Source organism: Camelina sativa, chromosome 12 (genome assembly GCF_000633955.1).
Source record: "Camelina sativa cultivar DH55 chromosome 12, Cs, whole genome shotgun sequence".
Lineage (NCBI taxonomy): Eukaryota > Viridiplantae > Streptophyta > Magnoliopsida > Brassicales > Brassicaceae > Camelina > Camelina sativa.
In genome coordinates this window covers 29,608,237-29,627,165 of record NC_025696.1, presented here as the reverse complement: position 1 = coordinate 29,627,165, position 18,929 = coordinate 29,608,237, and the positions used below count along the sequence as shown (strand labels likewise).

Genomic DNA, 18,929 nt, shown 5'->3' with positions numbered 1-18,929 from the left:
CCTAGGCTTAGCTTTTTGATCTTCTGAATTTACAACAGCTTTTATTTAATATTTTGCATTGCTTTTCTTTACTTAAATCAATTTGTTTAGCATAATTATAAAACTCTATAATCTATTGTGTGTGATCTTGAGTCTCTGTGGAATTCGACCCCTAAGTACTACAGTGATCTCTTAATTTGAGAGAGTAGCTCTAGGGTTAATTTGAGCATATCATCCCCCATCTTCCACGATCCATCAACAAAACACCGATAACCCGAAAAAACAGTAGACAGCGACCCTACTCGTCCTGCCCCACACGCAGTAGTAACGCAAGGAGACAGTGATACTGCCTCCTCCACATCCTCTGTCTGAGCCTGTAACCATGTGGAAGATTCCCCTACCGCTATCCTGACCACCTCTTCAGGCTTGTCTGTAATACTCTCGAAAACACATGCATTTCGTGCCTTCCAAATATACCACATAATCCATGGGAAAGCCGCAGCCTGAGCACCCGGATTATTTGTCCCCAAAAAATGATCCACATTTGCAAACAGAGAATCTGTAGGGAAAGAAACCTGGCCGACTGGCACCTGGGCTAACGCCCAAACCTGTCGAGCAGGCGGACACCAAAAAATAGCATGGTTTACCGTTTCCTCTTCCGCCCCACAACGTGGACAGCCTGAATCACATGCAATGCCCCGCCTCCTCAAATTTGCTGAAACCGAGATACAACCGGATAAGACTTGCCGCATGAAATATTTTATCTTTGGACGACACGCCACCCGCCAAACTCCTGCTAAAAGAGGAGTAATGTCCGGACCATAACTAGGCATAAGAGACTTCTGTTTTGCCAAACGTTCTGTATCATACCCTGATTTAACCGAATACTTTCTGATTTTGTATAGTACCAACCCAATAAGTCGACTGACGTAGAGCTACCCAAAGGTAGAGCCCTGATCAAATCAGCCTCCTCCGGGGGAAAAAGCTCAAAGAGCATATCCAAACGCCAAGAATTAGTTTGGCGGTCAATAAGATGAGAAACTTTTAAAGAAGGGTCCTGAGAGGGACCCTTACCCACAGCTGGTCTTGGGGATTGAGCTGGTATCCATGGATCAGTCCATATAGAAATGGATTCACCAGAGCCAACCCGTATAATGAGTCCTTTGTTTACCAAAGATCTAGCTGAAACAATACTCCGCCACCCATATGAGGGGGAATCAGAACGAATAGGATCCATAGGATTTGAGTTCCTATAATATCTACCTTTGAAAACCCGAGCAAAAAGGGACTCAGGTGCCTCAATCAATCTCCACAACTGTTTTGCCAGTAAGGCAGTGTTAAAATCATCCACATTTCTAAAACCCAAACCCCCTAACTGCTTACTGCCACATAACTTTTCCCATGCCAACCAATGCATCCCCTCAGACTGTCCCGAACTCCACCAAAAATTGGCCACCGCGCTAGTTAGTTTTGATGTAACTATTTTAGGAAGTCGGAAACAGGACATGACAAAGGTCGGTACAGCAGTGGCTACAGACTGTATCATAACCTCTTTCCCTCCTCTGGACAGTTGCTTCGCTGTCCAACCATTCGTACGGTTCTGTAACCGATCCCGCACAAAGGAGAAAACTTTCGTCTTTGATCCCCCCAAACTCTCCGGGATCCCTAAATACGAACCCATCCCGCCCAATTTTGAGATACCCAAAACCGCCTGTACCTCACGCTTAGCGTCCTCATCTACCTTGTGTCCAAATTGAATGGAAGACTTTTCGAAATTTATTTGTTGCCCTGAGACCGCCTCATATTGCTTTACGATGGCCAAAATAGCCCCACATTGTTCCTTATTCACCCTACAGAAAAAAGACTATCATCCGCAAACAATAAATGAGTGATTGCCGGACATTTATTAGCCACCTTGATCCCTTGAATCCTTTTTTCCCTTTCCGCTTTCCGAATATTGGCAATAAGAACTTCTGTACAGAGGATGAATAGATAGGGAGATAAAGGATCACCCTGACGCAATCCACGCTGAGGAACAATCAAACCATTAGGTTGACCATTCAGCAAGACCTTATACTCAACCGATGAAACACAAAACAAAATCCAGGAAATCCATTTGTCCGAAAAACCCATTTTACGGAGCAAAGCATCAACAAAACCCCATTCAACCCTATCATAAGCTTTACTCATGTCTGTTTTAATAGCCATAAACTTCCCCTTACAAGACTGGTTTGTCCTTAGGCCATGAAACATCTCTTGGGCAATTAAAATATTATCCGAAATCAGTCGACCTGGCACAAAGGCAGACTGAGTCTCCGAGACAAGCTTTGGAAGCACCAATTTCAACCGTTGACACAGGATCTTGGAAATGATCTTGTACCCCACGTTGCATAGACTAATCGGATGCAATTCCGCCATCCAAGTCGGTTTAGCCACCTTTGGAATAAGACATATATGAGTCTGATTCAACTTTCTATCAAAAACCCCCTCCTCAAAAAATTGATTAACCATAGACACAAGGTCGGCTTTGACTACCCCCCAAGCCTTCTGAAAAAACAAAGCGGTCATACCATCCGGACCCGGAGCCTTATCCGGGTGCATCATGAACAAAACCTTTCGAACCTCTGCCTCAGTCACTGGAGCAGTTAATCGTTCATTGATCTCGTCCGTGATTACCACATCGACCTCACTTAAAGCCTCCTCAAAAGAATCTGGGGAGATCGAAGTAAAGAGATCCTCAAAGTAAGAAACCGCAGTGTTGCAGATATCTGCATCCTTCGTTGACCAAACATTATTTTTATCATACAAACCCACTATGCGATTCCGAGCCCTCCGCTGCTTTGTTTGGGCATGAAAATACTTTGTATTTTTGTCCCCCACCCTCATCCACCTATTCCGACTTTTAAGATACCAATAAATCTCCTCATCCCTGTACGCCTCACGCAATTTCATCCCTGTACACATAATTTCTTTCTAATTGCAAAATCTAAACCAAGCCAATATTTAACTTTCCTTATAAAAAAGTATACAAAATTTGTTTTCTTAATTTGTTTTGCTTATTTAATTTAATTTTGATTTAAATTTTAAATGAAATAATGTATAGAAAATTCTGATTGGTTGAAAAGGAAGAAGTGAACAACAAGGTTCACCCTAGGAGTGAACCCAAGTATTTTTCAAAGAAAAATAGCACCTCGGAACTTCTAATACAACCAATATATCAAAACTTAACAAATTACTATATATATATATTTTTTATATATTTCATAGTCAAATACATTTAAAATTTTGACTAGATTGAAATTAATCATGATATACTTGAATTTTTAACTAATTAAAATATCTACCTTGGAAGAATACATATGAATTTTCTAATAATTGAATCCATCTATTTGATGGACTGGAGAAAGAATATGATAGAAAGATTTGACCTGTTAAGATTATTACTATTACAATAAAACCTCTACAGTTAAATACTGGGTAAATGAATAATCCCTATAAATTATTATTTTTTCGGGTCCGAATTAGATCATATGGTAATTTATGACACAATTCGTTAAAATAAGATAATTTTTTTATTTTTTTGAAAACCTAATGTAAATATATGGTTACATCAATACTATAAATTAGTAATTTTATAAAATTATCTATATATATATATATATATATATATATATATATACTAGATAAGGCCCACGTTATTACGCGGGTAAAAATTTAAAAAACTATTGAGAATAATTAAATTGTAATATACATATTTTAGATTTTATCTTGTAATACTTTAATATTGAATACTCTCTCAGTTCTATTATATAAAAGTTTTAAGTCTTTTTTTGCTCTATTTTATGATATTTTCTCAAATTTCTATGGAAATTTTTTAAATATAATATTTCTTGTTTATTAATCTTTGTGTTTTTTCCCAAAAACTTTTATTGGACAAAGAATACCATTTAAATATCTATATCTTAATAAACCATATTGTAAGTTTAATTATACATTTCATCTAAATGCATAGAACTAAATATTTTATATCAAGCGCAATTAATACATCATATCAAATCTATATCTTAGTAAGAATTGAAAAATACAAAAAAAAAATAACAAAATATAATTTGCAAAAAAACTGAATCAATATTATTTAAGATATATTTGTTATGTTGTTATCTCATAAGTACTAAATTTATCTCATGTCATAATCAATTTTAAATGAGTGAAATTTATATTCTCATCAAATAACTGAAGAATCATTCCTATAAATTATAATATATTTTTAAATATATTATGTTTTAACATATGCATTACAAAAATACATGTGTTGAAATTATAAAATCAAACATAAAAAATATTACTAATATTCTTAAATGGATTTTTTTTTAAATGATACATATTAATATTTGAAATTTTTTAATCTAAGATAAATTTTATTGTTAGACATTCAATTTGGTAATCACATTTAACTATCTATTTCATCGTAAAATCATAATTCACTTCTTCATGGATTAGAGTTAAAGTTTTAATAAAAAAACTATGAGCGTCATATGAGATAATTAAAAATTCATTCCTACAAACTCATTTTTTCTAGTTTTTTTAGGTTTCTCATATTACTACATGCAATAAAATATTTAAAAATAAAACATGTATTGAAATATTTTCTTTTTAAGGTCATTATTCTTTCAAGTTTTTGTGTGCTTACTTACAATAAAAATTTATATGACAACGATAAATACAATTTATATCCGACTAAAATTATGTTAAATAACTTATGTTATTCTTTTTAACTTTGTTATTCATTATTTATTGATTAATATACATGCTTAATTAATTTTGTTTTTGCTTACACATGTCAAATTTTATTGACAACACACGTATAATATAGTTAGCATACAATGAAAAATATATTGATTTTGTTAGTTTTTCTTTTTGATATAGAAAAATAAATTTAAAATATAAACATGTATAATTCTGTAAATATAGTCCTACTACGTATATAAAAAATAGAAATTTTTTGACACGTGTCAACATCTAATCAATATATTTGACACGTGTCACAATCTTTGTAACTTTCTGTAAATATAGTCCTACTACGTTTATAAAAAATAGAAATTTTTTGACACATATCAACATCTAATCAATATATTTGACATGTGTCACGATCTTGTTAAATGAGTAATTTTGACATCAAACTTTATATAATAAGATATTTATTTATTATATGTAAGAAAATATAGTGAAATATGTCTCTTGTGTTATTTTTTTTTTTCTTTACTATAATTTTCATTAATTCTTGTTAGAATTTATATCTAATATGTTTACTGTATCAAAAACATTAAGACATATATTTTGGTTTCAATTTGGTTCTGCTTTGGAATCAAGATAGAACGATAAAATAAAATGGACACTAAAATGAAAGTGTCATTATTATCTTACAATAATGTAAATCGGTGGACAAACACAAACTGTGATCATACATGGAGAACACAAAACCAAGTCTAAAACAGAAGCTGCATGGAGGACTCTTTGCGTTCCTCTCCATTCCTCCTTACTTCTGTTAAAAAATCCGGTAAAGTTTCTATTGAAAGACTCTGACTGGTTGTTGAATATCTTTTATTCTTAACAAATCATAAACTCTGACAGGTTGTTGAATATATTTTATTCTTAACAATTTATAAACTTTGACTAATCATCGATAAAATTAATTTGGATCTTGTTGCGTACTTGAATGTATTTTATTCTTAACAAACTATGCAAATTGAATTTATTAATTTATGAGTTTCCTAGATTCTCTAAACAAAAAATATTGAACATTAATTAATGTAAAAAAATTCCAAAAGAAAAATATATAGAATTAGTTAAAATTCATACAGGATAATTATAAACAACAAATTTAATTATTATATATATATATATATATATATATATCCACTTGATTGTGGTAAGAAAACAGTTTCAAGTGTTTCATTTCCACCATTTACGTGTTTATATTCTTTATTTGACGTTTATAAAGTCAAAAGCTATAGAGAAATAACATTTTCTCAGCTTCAGAGAAGAAGATCCACACAAAAACATGAGTAGCTTTTTACAGAAGCCTGATATTATCCACGTCATGCTTAACCGTACTCCTGAGATAGTCTCTGCAACACTCCTTGGCTTGTAAGTTGTACCTACCTATCTACCTACCTACGTACCTACCTCTCTCTCTCTCTATCGATCTAAGATCTAATGGATACGAAGGACCAAAACTTAATGAATAACCATGTAACACACTTGTATAAAAAGAACATTGTCACTCTTTCTTATATACATATTACTTCTAAATTCTAAAGAAGTATATAAAGAAGGCCAATTCAAAAAGTCACACAATGAATCGTCTCTTGTGTTTTCTGCTCTTTCTTGGATTGTGTGTAGGATTGAGTGACGCAAAATTTAAATGGCCGAAGAAAAGCACCGTATTCTTCAAGAGTTCCCTTGGTCGAAACAACATCTTGAAGATTCATTGTTTATCAGCCGACGACGATCTAGGCTTCCATTTCTTGCGTACCGGAGAAACCTACGATTTTAGTTTCTATGAAAGTTTTCTGATAACATCATTTGATTGTTACTTATGGCAAGGACCTCATTACAAGTTTCATGCAGAGTTTGAGGCATATGCAGGTGGTGGTATCATAATTCATTCTAAAAAGAACTTCTGGGATACTAGAGAAGATGGAATCTATTTCACACATGGCAAAGAAATGCCTAAATTAGAGTATAAGTGGAATTAATATATTTTTTTTTTTTTAGAAAACCTTATGTAATTCTATGATCCCATCAATACTATAAATTAGTAATGTATAAAATTATCCATATATATATATATTGTATTATATGTAAGAATATATAGTGTTTGTTGTTTTTTTTTATAATTATAATGTTCATTATTTCTTGTTAGAGATTATATGTAATATGTTTACTGTATCAAAAAGTTTCGGTGTTATCTATAGGACATCATAATTGCCTTGTGACTTAAAAAGTTGTGATTTAAATGACTGTTTTCCATTGTTTGGAATTACCGTTTACGTCCCACGAAATACCGTTGGCACAATAATCTTTGTAAATTATATATATTTATACAAGTTTTCTGAATAAAACAGTCAACCATGCTTTTTGAACTATAAACTATGGTGAAAGGTAACGGCTCCAGAGAGAAAGAGAGATGCGTTATAGTTTGTAATGCAAGTTCTTGATATATTGAATTTGTATGTAAAAATAAGAAGTAGAAAATAACAATGCGATGCTAGCTTAGCAGTATCAGCGTTTAATTCAATATCTAAATTCCATATTGGTCCGAGTGTTGAAGGGCAGGTATTTTAGGAACAAGCACACTTTAATAGCCAAAGCCGCATTCTTCATCGTTTGGTTGGGAGATCCTTGGATACCTGAGGAATGGTTAATCAACGAATGGTAGGGGTAGGTTATTGGAACCAAACTTAATGGTTAATCAATTCAATCCGGTCACTAAGGAATGACATTTGCCTATCCTTCAGGTATTTTAAGAACCGGAGGATATTCAGATTATTCAGAGTTTGGCAGTTAGTAAGTCTTTCAAGCTAGATCGGTTGGTATGGCACTATACCAAATCGGGAAAATAATCCGTTAAATCAGATTATAGGCTAGCACGGGAAATGGTTGACGAAGTAGAGTTTGGCCCAACTTGTACAGCTCTAATAGCTCATGCATGGAAAATTCTCGTTGCACCACAAATTAAGCATTTTTTTGGCCAATTTCATCTAGTTCCCTACTTGTGACGGACCGCTTAGCTCACCAAGGCGTACAGTGTGACACTCGGTGAAAAAGATGTGATTCCACGATCGAGACAATTAATCATCCTCTCTTTGTGTGTACACGTTTGTGTAAAATTTGGGAGTTTTCTCCGGTTCCGATAAGAGACCAGGGGAATACCAAGGAGTTTTTCCTATGATTTAGTGTATGCAAACTTAGATTTTGTTTCTGAGTTAGAGCCATCTGATATCATTAATCAGGCTTTGTGTGAAAATTTACTATGGGAGAAGACGCAATCATTGTCGGAGGACTCCTCGGGGACCTTTTCTCTTTGGAAATCAATGGTCATTTACCTCGTTGTCAGATAGATGGCTCTTGGAAAGCAACAGACTTAAATTTAAGTTTGGGATGGTGGTGTTGTAATAGTGAGGATGACACCTTACTGTTGGGAGCAAAATGTCTTTGATAAAGTCCTTCTCCCCCCCCTCCCCCCTTCATTCGGAGTTAGAAGCACTGATTTGGGACATGGAGAGTATCCCTTCTAGCGGAGTTGTTTGTCAGAGCCTCGAGACGGATTGTGCAAAGCTAGTCGTGATGATCCAGATCCTTGAAGATTTGCCGGCGTTTTCCTACCTACTAGATGATTTCAATGTGCTCTGGGAGTCCTTTCTGTTCTTTACCCTATCTAAAATCCCATGTTTTTTCAAATTAGAAAGACGATTGCCTCTGTTTTGGGCAACCAACCTTTGAGTTCTCTTCTAGTTTATGTTTTGTTGACAAAAAAAAAAAGAGAAGGAGTAGAAAACCTTATCCACAATTACCACCAATTATCATATATATATATATATATATATATTTTAAGCTTATGTATTTAGATTCTCTAAAAGTTTTCATTACTCTATATTTTTTGAAGTACTGTTAATTTCCTGCGAAATACCGTTGGAATAGTGAAACAACCCGATCCATTTTTATTCTTTAAATGCATTAATTATAATTAAACATCCCATCTATACTATTAAAAGGGAAGCATTTTTAATAAATAGACATAGAATTAGAGATTATTACAATGAAATGCCACTCAAATAAGAATAAAGATATTTATAATCCTTGAAGCCAAACATAAATAATTAATTAGAAACTATGAAACAAACAAATATTATATGTGATACGTTTATCCAAAAAATCGAAACCAAACAGACTGATATTTAATTATAGTAGCCAAACAAATATTAAATGATTATTAACACATAAAAATCGGAAATAAAAAATATGGTAACACAATATTCGTGGGTAAATGCCATTAAATCTAGGGAGATTCTCAAAAATAGCATCAATTTAAGTTTTTGTTCCAAACTTAGCACACATTATCCTAAATTCCAAAACTAGCACATATGCTCTAATTAAATATTAAAAGAATAAAATTATTAATTCTCTTTCCTGGGTAAAGTATAATCACGCATCTCTCCTCCACTAACCATCATTGTCTCGTTGTTGATTGCTTACAGGAGATCGGAGTTTGATGAAATCGCCGGCGATCTACAAGAGATTGATGATATCCACAGAAGATCGGTGACACCCACATGAGATCGGTGACACCCGCAGGAGGTCAAAAATTGCCACCGCTTTCACCTCTTTCTCTCTCTCCCCTCCATCACCATCTGGTTAATTGAAGCGCTTTGTGTTTGAATCCTTCTTCTTATTCTAAAACCTAGCTTATAAAATTGGGCGTTTTTGATTCAGTTGGGGGTTTTAGGTGTTTCATTTGTTTGCTAGTTTGATGAAGTTTAATGGAGTGAAAGTGGTTTTTTTTTTGTAATTTGAGCTTGTTGGTGAAAGTTAAGATGTGATTGGTACAAATGATTTATGTAGCAAAGAGTGTTGTTTGTTGCTCGTGTATTGATGTGTTTCTTTGTCACATTTGAAGATTAATGAAGCATTGTTGAGAATTCATGAAGATTTTCCTGAAATTATTACCTGATTTCAATTTTTATCGCATGAAATTGGGTTGAAAGTTTCTCTAAGCTACGTGAGGTATTTGCAGATGACACAAAATGCAAGTATGCTTTGGATATGTTCCTTTATCTAATTTTACTCTATTTCTTGTTTAGACATATATGATGGTTGAGAAATTTTTTTAGTTTTGTTGGTACTTGTCTGATGTATAACATTCTCACATGTTTTACCCTAATCTTATGTTTTCTTAGCTTCTTGATTTCTTTGTTATTATCTTATGCTTTTTTCTGTGATGGTCTTGCACATACTGTTGTTTGTTAATATGTTCTGCTCTTTTTTAGTTATCCCGTATGCTCTAAGATACATAGGTTCTTACTTCCATCTTATGAAAATTCAGGAAGGATTGAACGAAATTCAAAAAAGTTTCCTTAAACGTCAGGATGACCTTCATAAAAAGTTTAGGAAGAATTGGAGCTGCAATAACACTCAAAATCAAAGACGAACGGTGCTCATACAAGATTGAAGGCTTCAGTTGCTATATGAGATCGAAGTATTTACAGTTTGATTCTTTGTATTCACATGATCTTTGTTTTAGCAATATGATTTTGGTTATGAAAGATAGTTTGGATGGTTTTCGCCACAAGACTTGTTTTAAAATATATTCCGGAAGGTTTTGTATTAATTATCTCGATATTTTGGTAGATAGCTATGTTTTCACCAGTAAATATATAAGAAGGATTTGAATGTAACATTCAAGAAGGACTCTCATATATTTATGAATGATTTCTTGAATTTCAGGAAGACCGTCATGATAAGAAAAAAAAGAGCATTAGGAAGGAGTCATTGACGTTTAGGAAGAACTCTTTGAAATTTAGGAAGAAGTCACTGATGTTTAGGAAGATCTTCGTAAAACATCATGTTGGATATTTCTATTTGCTACATTTATTGTAGAACACCAATATGTGCACATAATCAAATCATTATACATCCTTAATGAAGTAATATGTGATACAATAAAGCAAAACACATATAAAGAGATTTAGAAACACATTTTTTAAAAATTTAGGAAGGAGTCCATAGCTTTTAGGAAGGTGTTCTTGAAATTTAGGAAAACCTTCCATAATGACGAACTCAAGTGCCCATTTTCCCATCTTCATCATCAACTCTCTGCTTTTTTCTTGAAATATTTGTCATCATTTATATCATCAATCACTTGAATTTAGAGCTCAAAACCTTATTCAACAACATGATCAGTCCATGAATTCAATTTTTGTTTTTACATATTACTTCAAGAGATATCTTATATATCACCCCACATTTAATCTAGTTCTGCAACACTACCAGATTGATTAACTTTAAAACTCCAAGAAACACTACCAAGTACCAAGTTGATCTGTACCATTAGCAAAACAATTCAAAAACTCATAGCAAGCTAGATACCTACCAATTTTCCTACATGTAGTGTAGTCATTGGAGAGAAATAAAGTTTAAGCTTAATCTCAATAGTACATATAAGCCTTACACAAATTTAAAACTCTCACCATGTTCTTAAAGCAAAGGTGAAATGAAACCATCCCCAACTCTATTCACCTAGAACCTTAAACGATTAAATGGTAATTCCATCCTAATACAGCTCTCTAGTAACGTCTTCATCAACACGTCAATCAATTGAAAAAAAAAAAAAAATCCCTGAGAAATCAACAACACAGTCACACACATAATCGATATAACACATTCTCATAGAAATCAAATTGATTCATGAGATTTTATTTTCTGAAGGTATCGAAGATGATTGATAATTGCAGTAAGGTTAAACACAATACAAACATTTTACATTCAAACTGGAGCTCAACCCAAACTTAGATACGAAATCTATCCCTATTTCACTCATCAAATCTAGTTTAGAGAGAGGGGGAAAAGAAAATTACCATGAGAATCGAGGCTGGTAAGTATGAGCAGAGCACAAGGAGATACACAACCATGGATTCCTCTGAGGTCTCGTTCTTCTGTTCGTNATCTCTTTGAAGATCTTTCTTACATTCATTCTTCTACACCGATCGTCTCTTTCGTCCTCCATTGGTGTCTCGCTCTGGAGATTTCCTCTTCCATCTATTTTCTTCTTCAACTATTTTTGAAATCTGATCGGAATCTGAGATCGGAAGCTTCACCACAAGCTTCGCCGGAGAAGAAGAAGAAGAAGATCTGAGATTAAGAGCTTCACCACAAGATTGTTTCAGAAAATTCATCCGGCGAAGAGATCGGATTTTGAGTTTTTTAAAGTAATAATATTTCTCTCTATTAATGATTCAATATTAAAAATGCTAGTTTTGGAACATTCCAGCGTGTGTGCTAGTTTTGGAACAAAAACCCAAATGTGTGCTATTGTAGGGTATTTCTCTTAAATCTAAACAAATCTATCCACGTAAATTAGGTACTACACTTAAAGAAAAAAAATCAACCCACGTAATAAGCACATCATACTTTATTTCTTTCTTTATAACATTACAATTATTTTGCTAATATTAGGAAAATTCAATCTCTTCTACAAAAATATATATGTGGTTAATAAGAAAAACGTATTTGACAATTTACATCAAAATTTTGGAAAGTTAACATAATCTACACGATTTCGAAATATTCTAATTTACAAAATCTTAGCAACTTACCAAATCATAGCAACTTACATTTTAAATGACTTCTTTTGTTGTATAAATATTGCAGTAATCTAAATCATTTTCAACTTAACAAAAACTCTCAAATCTATTTAGCGCTAAAACCAAAACCTTTTTTTTTTTTGTCAAACAACCAAAACCTATTAGCTTCTGGTGTTCTTTGTTAAATCTTTTTTCCAGATTGTTATATGCATGTTAACATGTTCCGTTTAATCTATGTCTCTCTTTTTATTTATAATTATTTATTATTTGTAAGATTTTATTTAAATAAACTAACAACTACACTGTGTTTATGTAGGTTTCACAGTAAACATAGCTGGAGAAGTCTAAGGAGCCATCTCCTAATTTGAGATCATAAGTTTAAACTTTTTAAAACAGAGATTATAACATATGCTAATTTTCAGGGTGGTCTCAATTTTCTAAGTATAGGTTTAAGAGCATGAAGGGATGAATTATTTTTGAATAAGACAATGAATTCTGAAAGTATTCCATAACCTGTATGTGTTATCATTTTCTATATTATTCTGTTTTTGTTTTCTGATTAAATAATTTCTGTTCAATTTATAAAGCAAATGAGAAGTTAAGAGGATTAATATTACTCACGTTTATTTGTATAAAATGGCATGAGCGTGCATATGCTTATGTTTCTTTGCTTCCTATTATGATTTACACCAATAAATCTTTCACATTTATAAATTATTTGTTAATATGTCAAAAAAAAAAGATTTGGGGATGTAGTGTTTTGATGTTGGTGGAAGCTATTGCAGGGAAGATTGGGGCAGGTAACAACATATTGTGGATTGATTGTGCAGAGAGGATTTGGACAGAGAAGTATTACAGAGATTGGATGTCAACCACCAACCACCCGAACCAAAAAGGTGCTATGGATTCTTTGGATTTGCTAAGTCATTTGAAGTTCATTAAAATAATAGTTGGTGATATGAATTTATACAAACAACTAAACATTCCTAAATTTTAACATTTTTGCGAGATTAGAATGTTAAATAATTTAAACTTTTCGACTTTTTAAAGGTGATTTTTTTTATCTTATTAATTTTTGTGCTTTGTTTTTTGTACATGGCAAAATTTGGATCGATATATTTGACTCATGAATTCATATCACAAGTATTTGACTCATAAATTCATATTTGAAATCAAAGTCATAGGTATTTGTTATGTTTTATTTAAATTAGTTAATAATTAAGGTGTGTTTATGTAGATTTCAAGATCACACAAGAAGCAAGTTTGAAACCATTTTAAAATAGCTTGAAATCTATTTTAAAACACACATAACCCTCGATTGGTGGCTTTTAAGGTTTTAAAAGTATCTTAAAAGTATTTTATTTGCCAATCAAGCTTTTCTGATTTATTGAATTTTTAAAGTTTCCAACAGTCACATATTTTTAGGTTATTTGCAAATTTGTCGAAATAAACAAAATATATAATTATATAATTTTCGGATATATATTATGTAATATTAATACAAGTTTAACAAATCACTAATCCGGTTCAAATGCATGCCTATCGGGAGGGGTTTGACCCGCTTGACAATTTAAATCATTCGGTTTTAGAAGTTTTAATCTTTTTGACAGTTTTTAATCCAGTTTCATAGCTCAAGAGTTTAATACAAATCTAACCAATCACCAATCCGTTTCACATTCTATTCGGATCTACCGTCGTGTGAAATGTAATTTTATGTGAAACTCTTATTATTTCAAACATTGATATACTGGAAGAAATATAACATCACACATACATAATATATTACAAAGTTCAAAGAAAAATTAGTTTTGAAATCAACCCCACACGTATGTGCGGGTCTGAATCTAGTAATACTTAATTAAACTAACCAAGCAACAAATCATCATTACACCAACAACAACCAATATAAACAACAGAAACATAATAAACCAATATAAATACAAGATCAATTATGACCATTAAAAATCAGCAACCTAACATGATTCTAAACTAGATACCAGCATAAATAACATATCTGAACCACAATCAACTAAAATCAATTTAACCACAACACAACAGTCAAGACCCTAGACCATCCTCCTCCTCATCGCCATGCTTCCATGTTACAATTTACATGCACCACAAGCAAGGAGATGCGTAAGTAATATCACAAATACTTAGTGGGGCGATCCTCCCATCTACTAGGCTTTACACAAAAGCAATTAAGATCATACACAAGAAAACAATACAAAAACCGCCAAACCAGACAATCATGAACCAAAACAGCTGGTGTCAATCCACACCACCACCAGACAGCACCACTTATGCCTTGATGTCGTGACCTCCAATCACGACTAATTGATGGTGTCGATCTACACACACTTGGTGTCGGACCTGGTGTCAACCGACACCCCAACCCTGCAATACCTTCGACGCCGATCCCCTCCATTGTTCAACCCCAAAAGTCTAGTCTATCATCTCCCACAATGAAACATCCAAATCATGGCCACACAAGGTCACATAACACCCTAAAAGCACAGAAATAACAAGGCATCAATCACACAATAACCAAATCAAATCACACAAACTCTAACTGCTAAGATAAGCCATGGTCACGCACTAACATTGATTTAGAAAGATATTAGGACGAAGAACCGCAAGATCCAAGCCTCACAGCAACCTCAACATGTCACCGACACTTAGATCTCCTTCCCATTGTTCAGAACACACCAAAAATTGGCACAAAACCTTCCCCTTTTCTCATAGAACGATCTCAAAGAGAATCCTCTTTCTCTCAACTCACAGAAGTGACAAACGACTAACCGGACACTCTATGGCGAGCTTCCTTTTGTACACGAGCCCTAGGGGTTTCCCAATAAACCATGCCAACCCAGAGAATCAGAAGTAGTCCGAACCCTAATCAGATTAATGGTCACCATCATTGGTGTTGATTGGCACCCACACCATAATGGTTCGCGGGGGTTAAAAATTGTAAGTTTGTGTAACGCTTTGACCATCACCTTGCTTAGTGGGCCCCATGTCCACTACCGGTCCATGGGTCTACCTTCTTTAATGGGCATCATGTCCTTTCTCTAGGCCCTTAAGCCCATCCATATCCGACGGTCGGTTTGCTATGTCCAAGAGACATTAAATCACCACATGATATTTTCCTATGTTATGTCCTTGATAACAACATTATTTAACTTATTTTAGCTTTCGTTTTGAAACGACCACACCTGGATTCCCTATCCTCGCACAAGATCCACGAGAAACGATCTCACCGGAACTCTATAATTCCGACGAGACAAACGGCGTAGAAATCGCTCCTTACAAAAACTCCCACAAATACACCAAACACCATCTCAACTAGTTACTGAGTTGCACAACCAACCACCCCTAGAGACCGAGTAACAAGAGAGGTGGGCTAAAATATTTGATTCTGTCCAGCCACGGACAACACTTCCCCACGAATACTCCAATTCACCATCAACTCCTTCAGTGTAGATCGACACCTTCACCTGGTTTCGATTGTCACCCAATACACCACTTGCGATCCAACACACATGGTGTCAAATGACACCCTCATAGTGTTGATGACACCGACGCCCTCGGCATCACCTCCGTCGATCCTTCCTCGACGAATCCTAACTCCAGTCGTTCTCCTACGACCCTAACACATAACCAAATGCTGGTATCGCTCGACATCCCAACATTGCCACAACACAACCACGGAAAACGTCCATATTAACTTCTGATTAAAATACAAACTAACCGTTCATTCCATGTAGTACTGATGTGCGTGGTTTCTGTCACTTCAAATCTTTTACCTCAAAATACCACATGACTACTGCAAGTGCACAGTTAATCGGTTGGAGTATTTAAGGATCGATCCCACAGAGAGAGAGTTTTTGTTTAGAGAATCTGTCGGAAGAGATGTAAGGCTAGGACTCAATAAAATGGGGGTTTTGGTTGTCACGGTTGTAGTAAGCAAATAAGTGTGAATAAAGCAAGTAAAATAAATAAAACAAGCATTGGGCATCAAGGGGAATCACAGGGGATCGATGATCTATCTATCTAGAAAATTTTAGGATTAGTTTGTTTATCTAAAACTTGGACTACGAAACACGAATGAACCGTTAACTTATAGATCACAAGCTAACCGTCTAAGATACCTATAGACTCAACTTTCGCAGGAAACGACGCATAGATCAAAGCATTTTAAACAGGTTCAATTCTAATCCATGAAGTTCCATAGGTAAGTGGTATGTGCTTCCTATGATACGACACAAATCTAAGCTAGGTCAAGCACATATGCAAGTTTTTGGCGACACACACACACTTTAGATCATAGTTAGTTCATGAGGCTAACTTAAAACATTAAGAAAAGACTTAGAATTAAAGTTTAGAATAAACAGAATATAAATCTAACAAACCCTAAAAATTGCCACCTAAACTATGATAATCTCCCCCCTTTGATTATCCCTTTAAACCCAACTAGAAAACTACTCTAACATGTTTAAGAGAATCATCAAAGCAAGGTTTAATAAACTCATAAACATAAAAGAATAAATAGAGATTAGATATTACTTCAATGATTGCCAAACAAAGTGTAGGATCTTCTTCCTTTAGAAAACTAGAACAAAAGATGGAACAAAGAAATAGAAAGAGTTGGTGGATCTTCAAAGGCTTCAAAAGAGGGACGAGAGAGAGCTTTTGGTCGTCTGCTGCTCCTCTGGTCGTGTCTCTTGGCTGCTCCAATGATTGCAAACGCTAAACACTAGACATGGAAAGACAAGGAAAACATGTTTAGGACAGATTCAGAGCTTTACAGTACGGGCCACTTTTTAAGAACTTCCTACACTTATATTTTGACGTGCTGTGTGTCTATGGATAGCTGGAAAAGTTATCTTTCTCCACAAAGTAGAATCAATTCAATACGTTCAGCCATCAGAAAGATATTTCTGATTTACCAAGATGTGTCATAAACCATTGATAAGACAAGCATGTAGCCGATGGGGTTTAGTTGAAGGCCCGGGGAGAAACCATCACAGCGTCCCGGTTCAAGCCTTCACGATGGTCCAGAAGAATCCTTTGCCACCCCTTGTCCTGCCCTCAAGAAGAAAAAACAACTTTTCCCTTACAAACCCTAACCCAAGATAAAACCCTATAAATACTCTTCAAGACATAGGGTTTCAAGGTAGACTTCATTGTGCTCTTCTTGAGATTGAAACCACCTCCAGCATTAGTCCTAGGGACGACCAGGGACTCCTCCACAGCCATCGGTGTAGACTCCTCCACAGCCCTAGAGACGACCAGTTTAATATAGATTTGGTTACATATGGGGCATAAATATTTAAAGTCACAAGGTATCCCTCTTTTATGTCATGTTTTAAAGATTTTTTTAATGTATTAATTGTCATTTATAGTTTGTTCCCCATGTAGAAATATGTTCTGGATCTGCCACTATTAGACTGACATACTAAAAGGGAAGTAGATTTTTATGGGCAGAAAGTGATTTCGTATTTATCTCTAGTACATGTGAAGGTGCTCGTTTCATTGTCATAAGCGTAGCCATAGGCGCCAGAGAAGACGTCCTTAATAAGCCTCAAGTAGTTTGTGAGAGGACAAGTTCGCCGCATGGAGTAAACTTCAAGTATGACAACAATATTGATCTGTATTAAACGCTTCACAAGCGCTGTTGCATGCCACAACATAGCAATGTCGACTGTAGTTTTAAAATACAAAACCAAAACATCAACAATACAAAGTTTTTAGATCAGAGATTTATTTAAAGTGACAATATGTTGTGATCGAAGACGATATGAACCCAAAAAAACATCAAAACAAGAACTTAAGAAACAATATTGAAAATTATTCTCCCTAAACAAAGAGATAATACATACTACAGGTGATGATGACTGATGAGGTGAAGAATGTAATAACTATAAGAGTATGTGGGCAAGCTCAAGTTGAAGATGAAGTTCAGGAAACTGAGGTAAAATATGTCTGCACAAGCTTCTATCTCAGCACAGGCATCTGATGTATGCTCAAGCCTCTGTCCTACAAAAGAGCATCAGAGGCCTGTTGATTTTGTCTGTATGTCTCGGTTTTGAAGATTTATGAAGATATACTTAGGCACGTTTTGGGATATTACTTGGAGGTAAAACACGAAGAAAAAGGAAACTTGAATATTTTTAAAAGATTTAGTGGGATTAGGAAATATTCGTTTAACAAAAAATAAATGTAAATGGAATATTTCCTCTTGATTTTAGGAAAGTTGTTAGCCTTGGGAGAGGCACAAAATCCCTTAAATATAGAGGGTCTAGGACTTAGAAACTTATCCCTCAAGAACGTAACAAAGAGAGGAAAAACTTTGTAAGCCTTTTGGCATCTTTGGGAGAAAAGGGTGAGGGTTTTGTTTCTAAGTGAGAGTGTCCTGGGTGTAGATAATTTCTGTTGATCTTAGAGATCTCTTAGTGGGTTGCAAATAGATTGGGAACAAACTAAGAGAAGATCTTAGGGTTGTGTAAGTCCAATATTGAACACTAACTGTAATTGTGTTCAAGAAGTATTTCCAACAAAGATTGAGGACGTAGGCATTTGCTGAAC

General features: G+C 34.4%; 1 protein-coding gene across 1 annotated transcript; it reads left to right on the top strand.

The window, feature by feature from the left end:
• Window positions 6,242-6,970, top strand: LOC104732883. The gene has a single exon (XM_010452479.2). It carries the CDS (start codon window positions 6,336-6,338, stop codon window positions 6,735-6,737), a length of 402 nt encoding a protein of 133 aa, XP_010450781.1. The 5' UTR covers window positions 6,242-6,335; the 3' UTR covers window positions 6,738-6,970.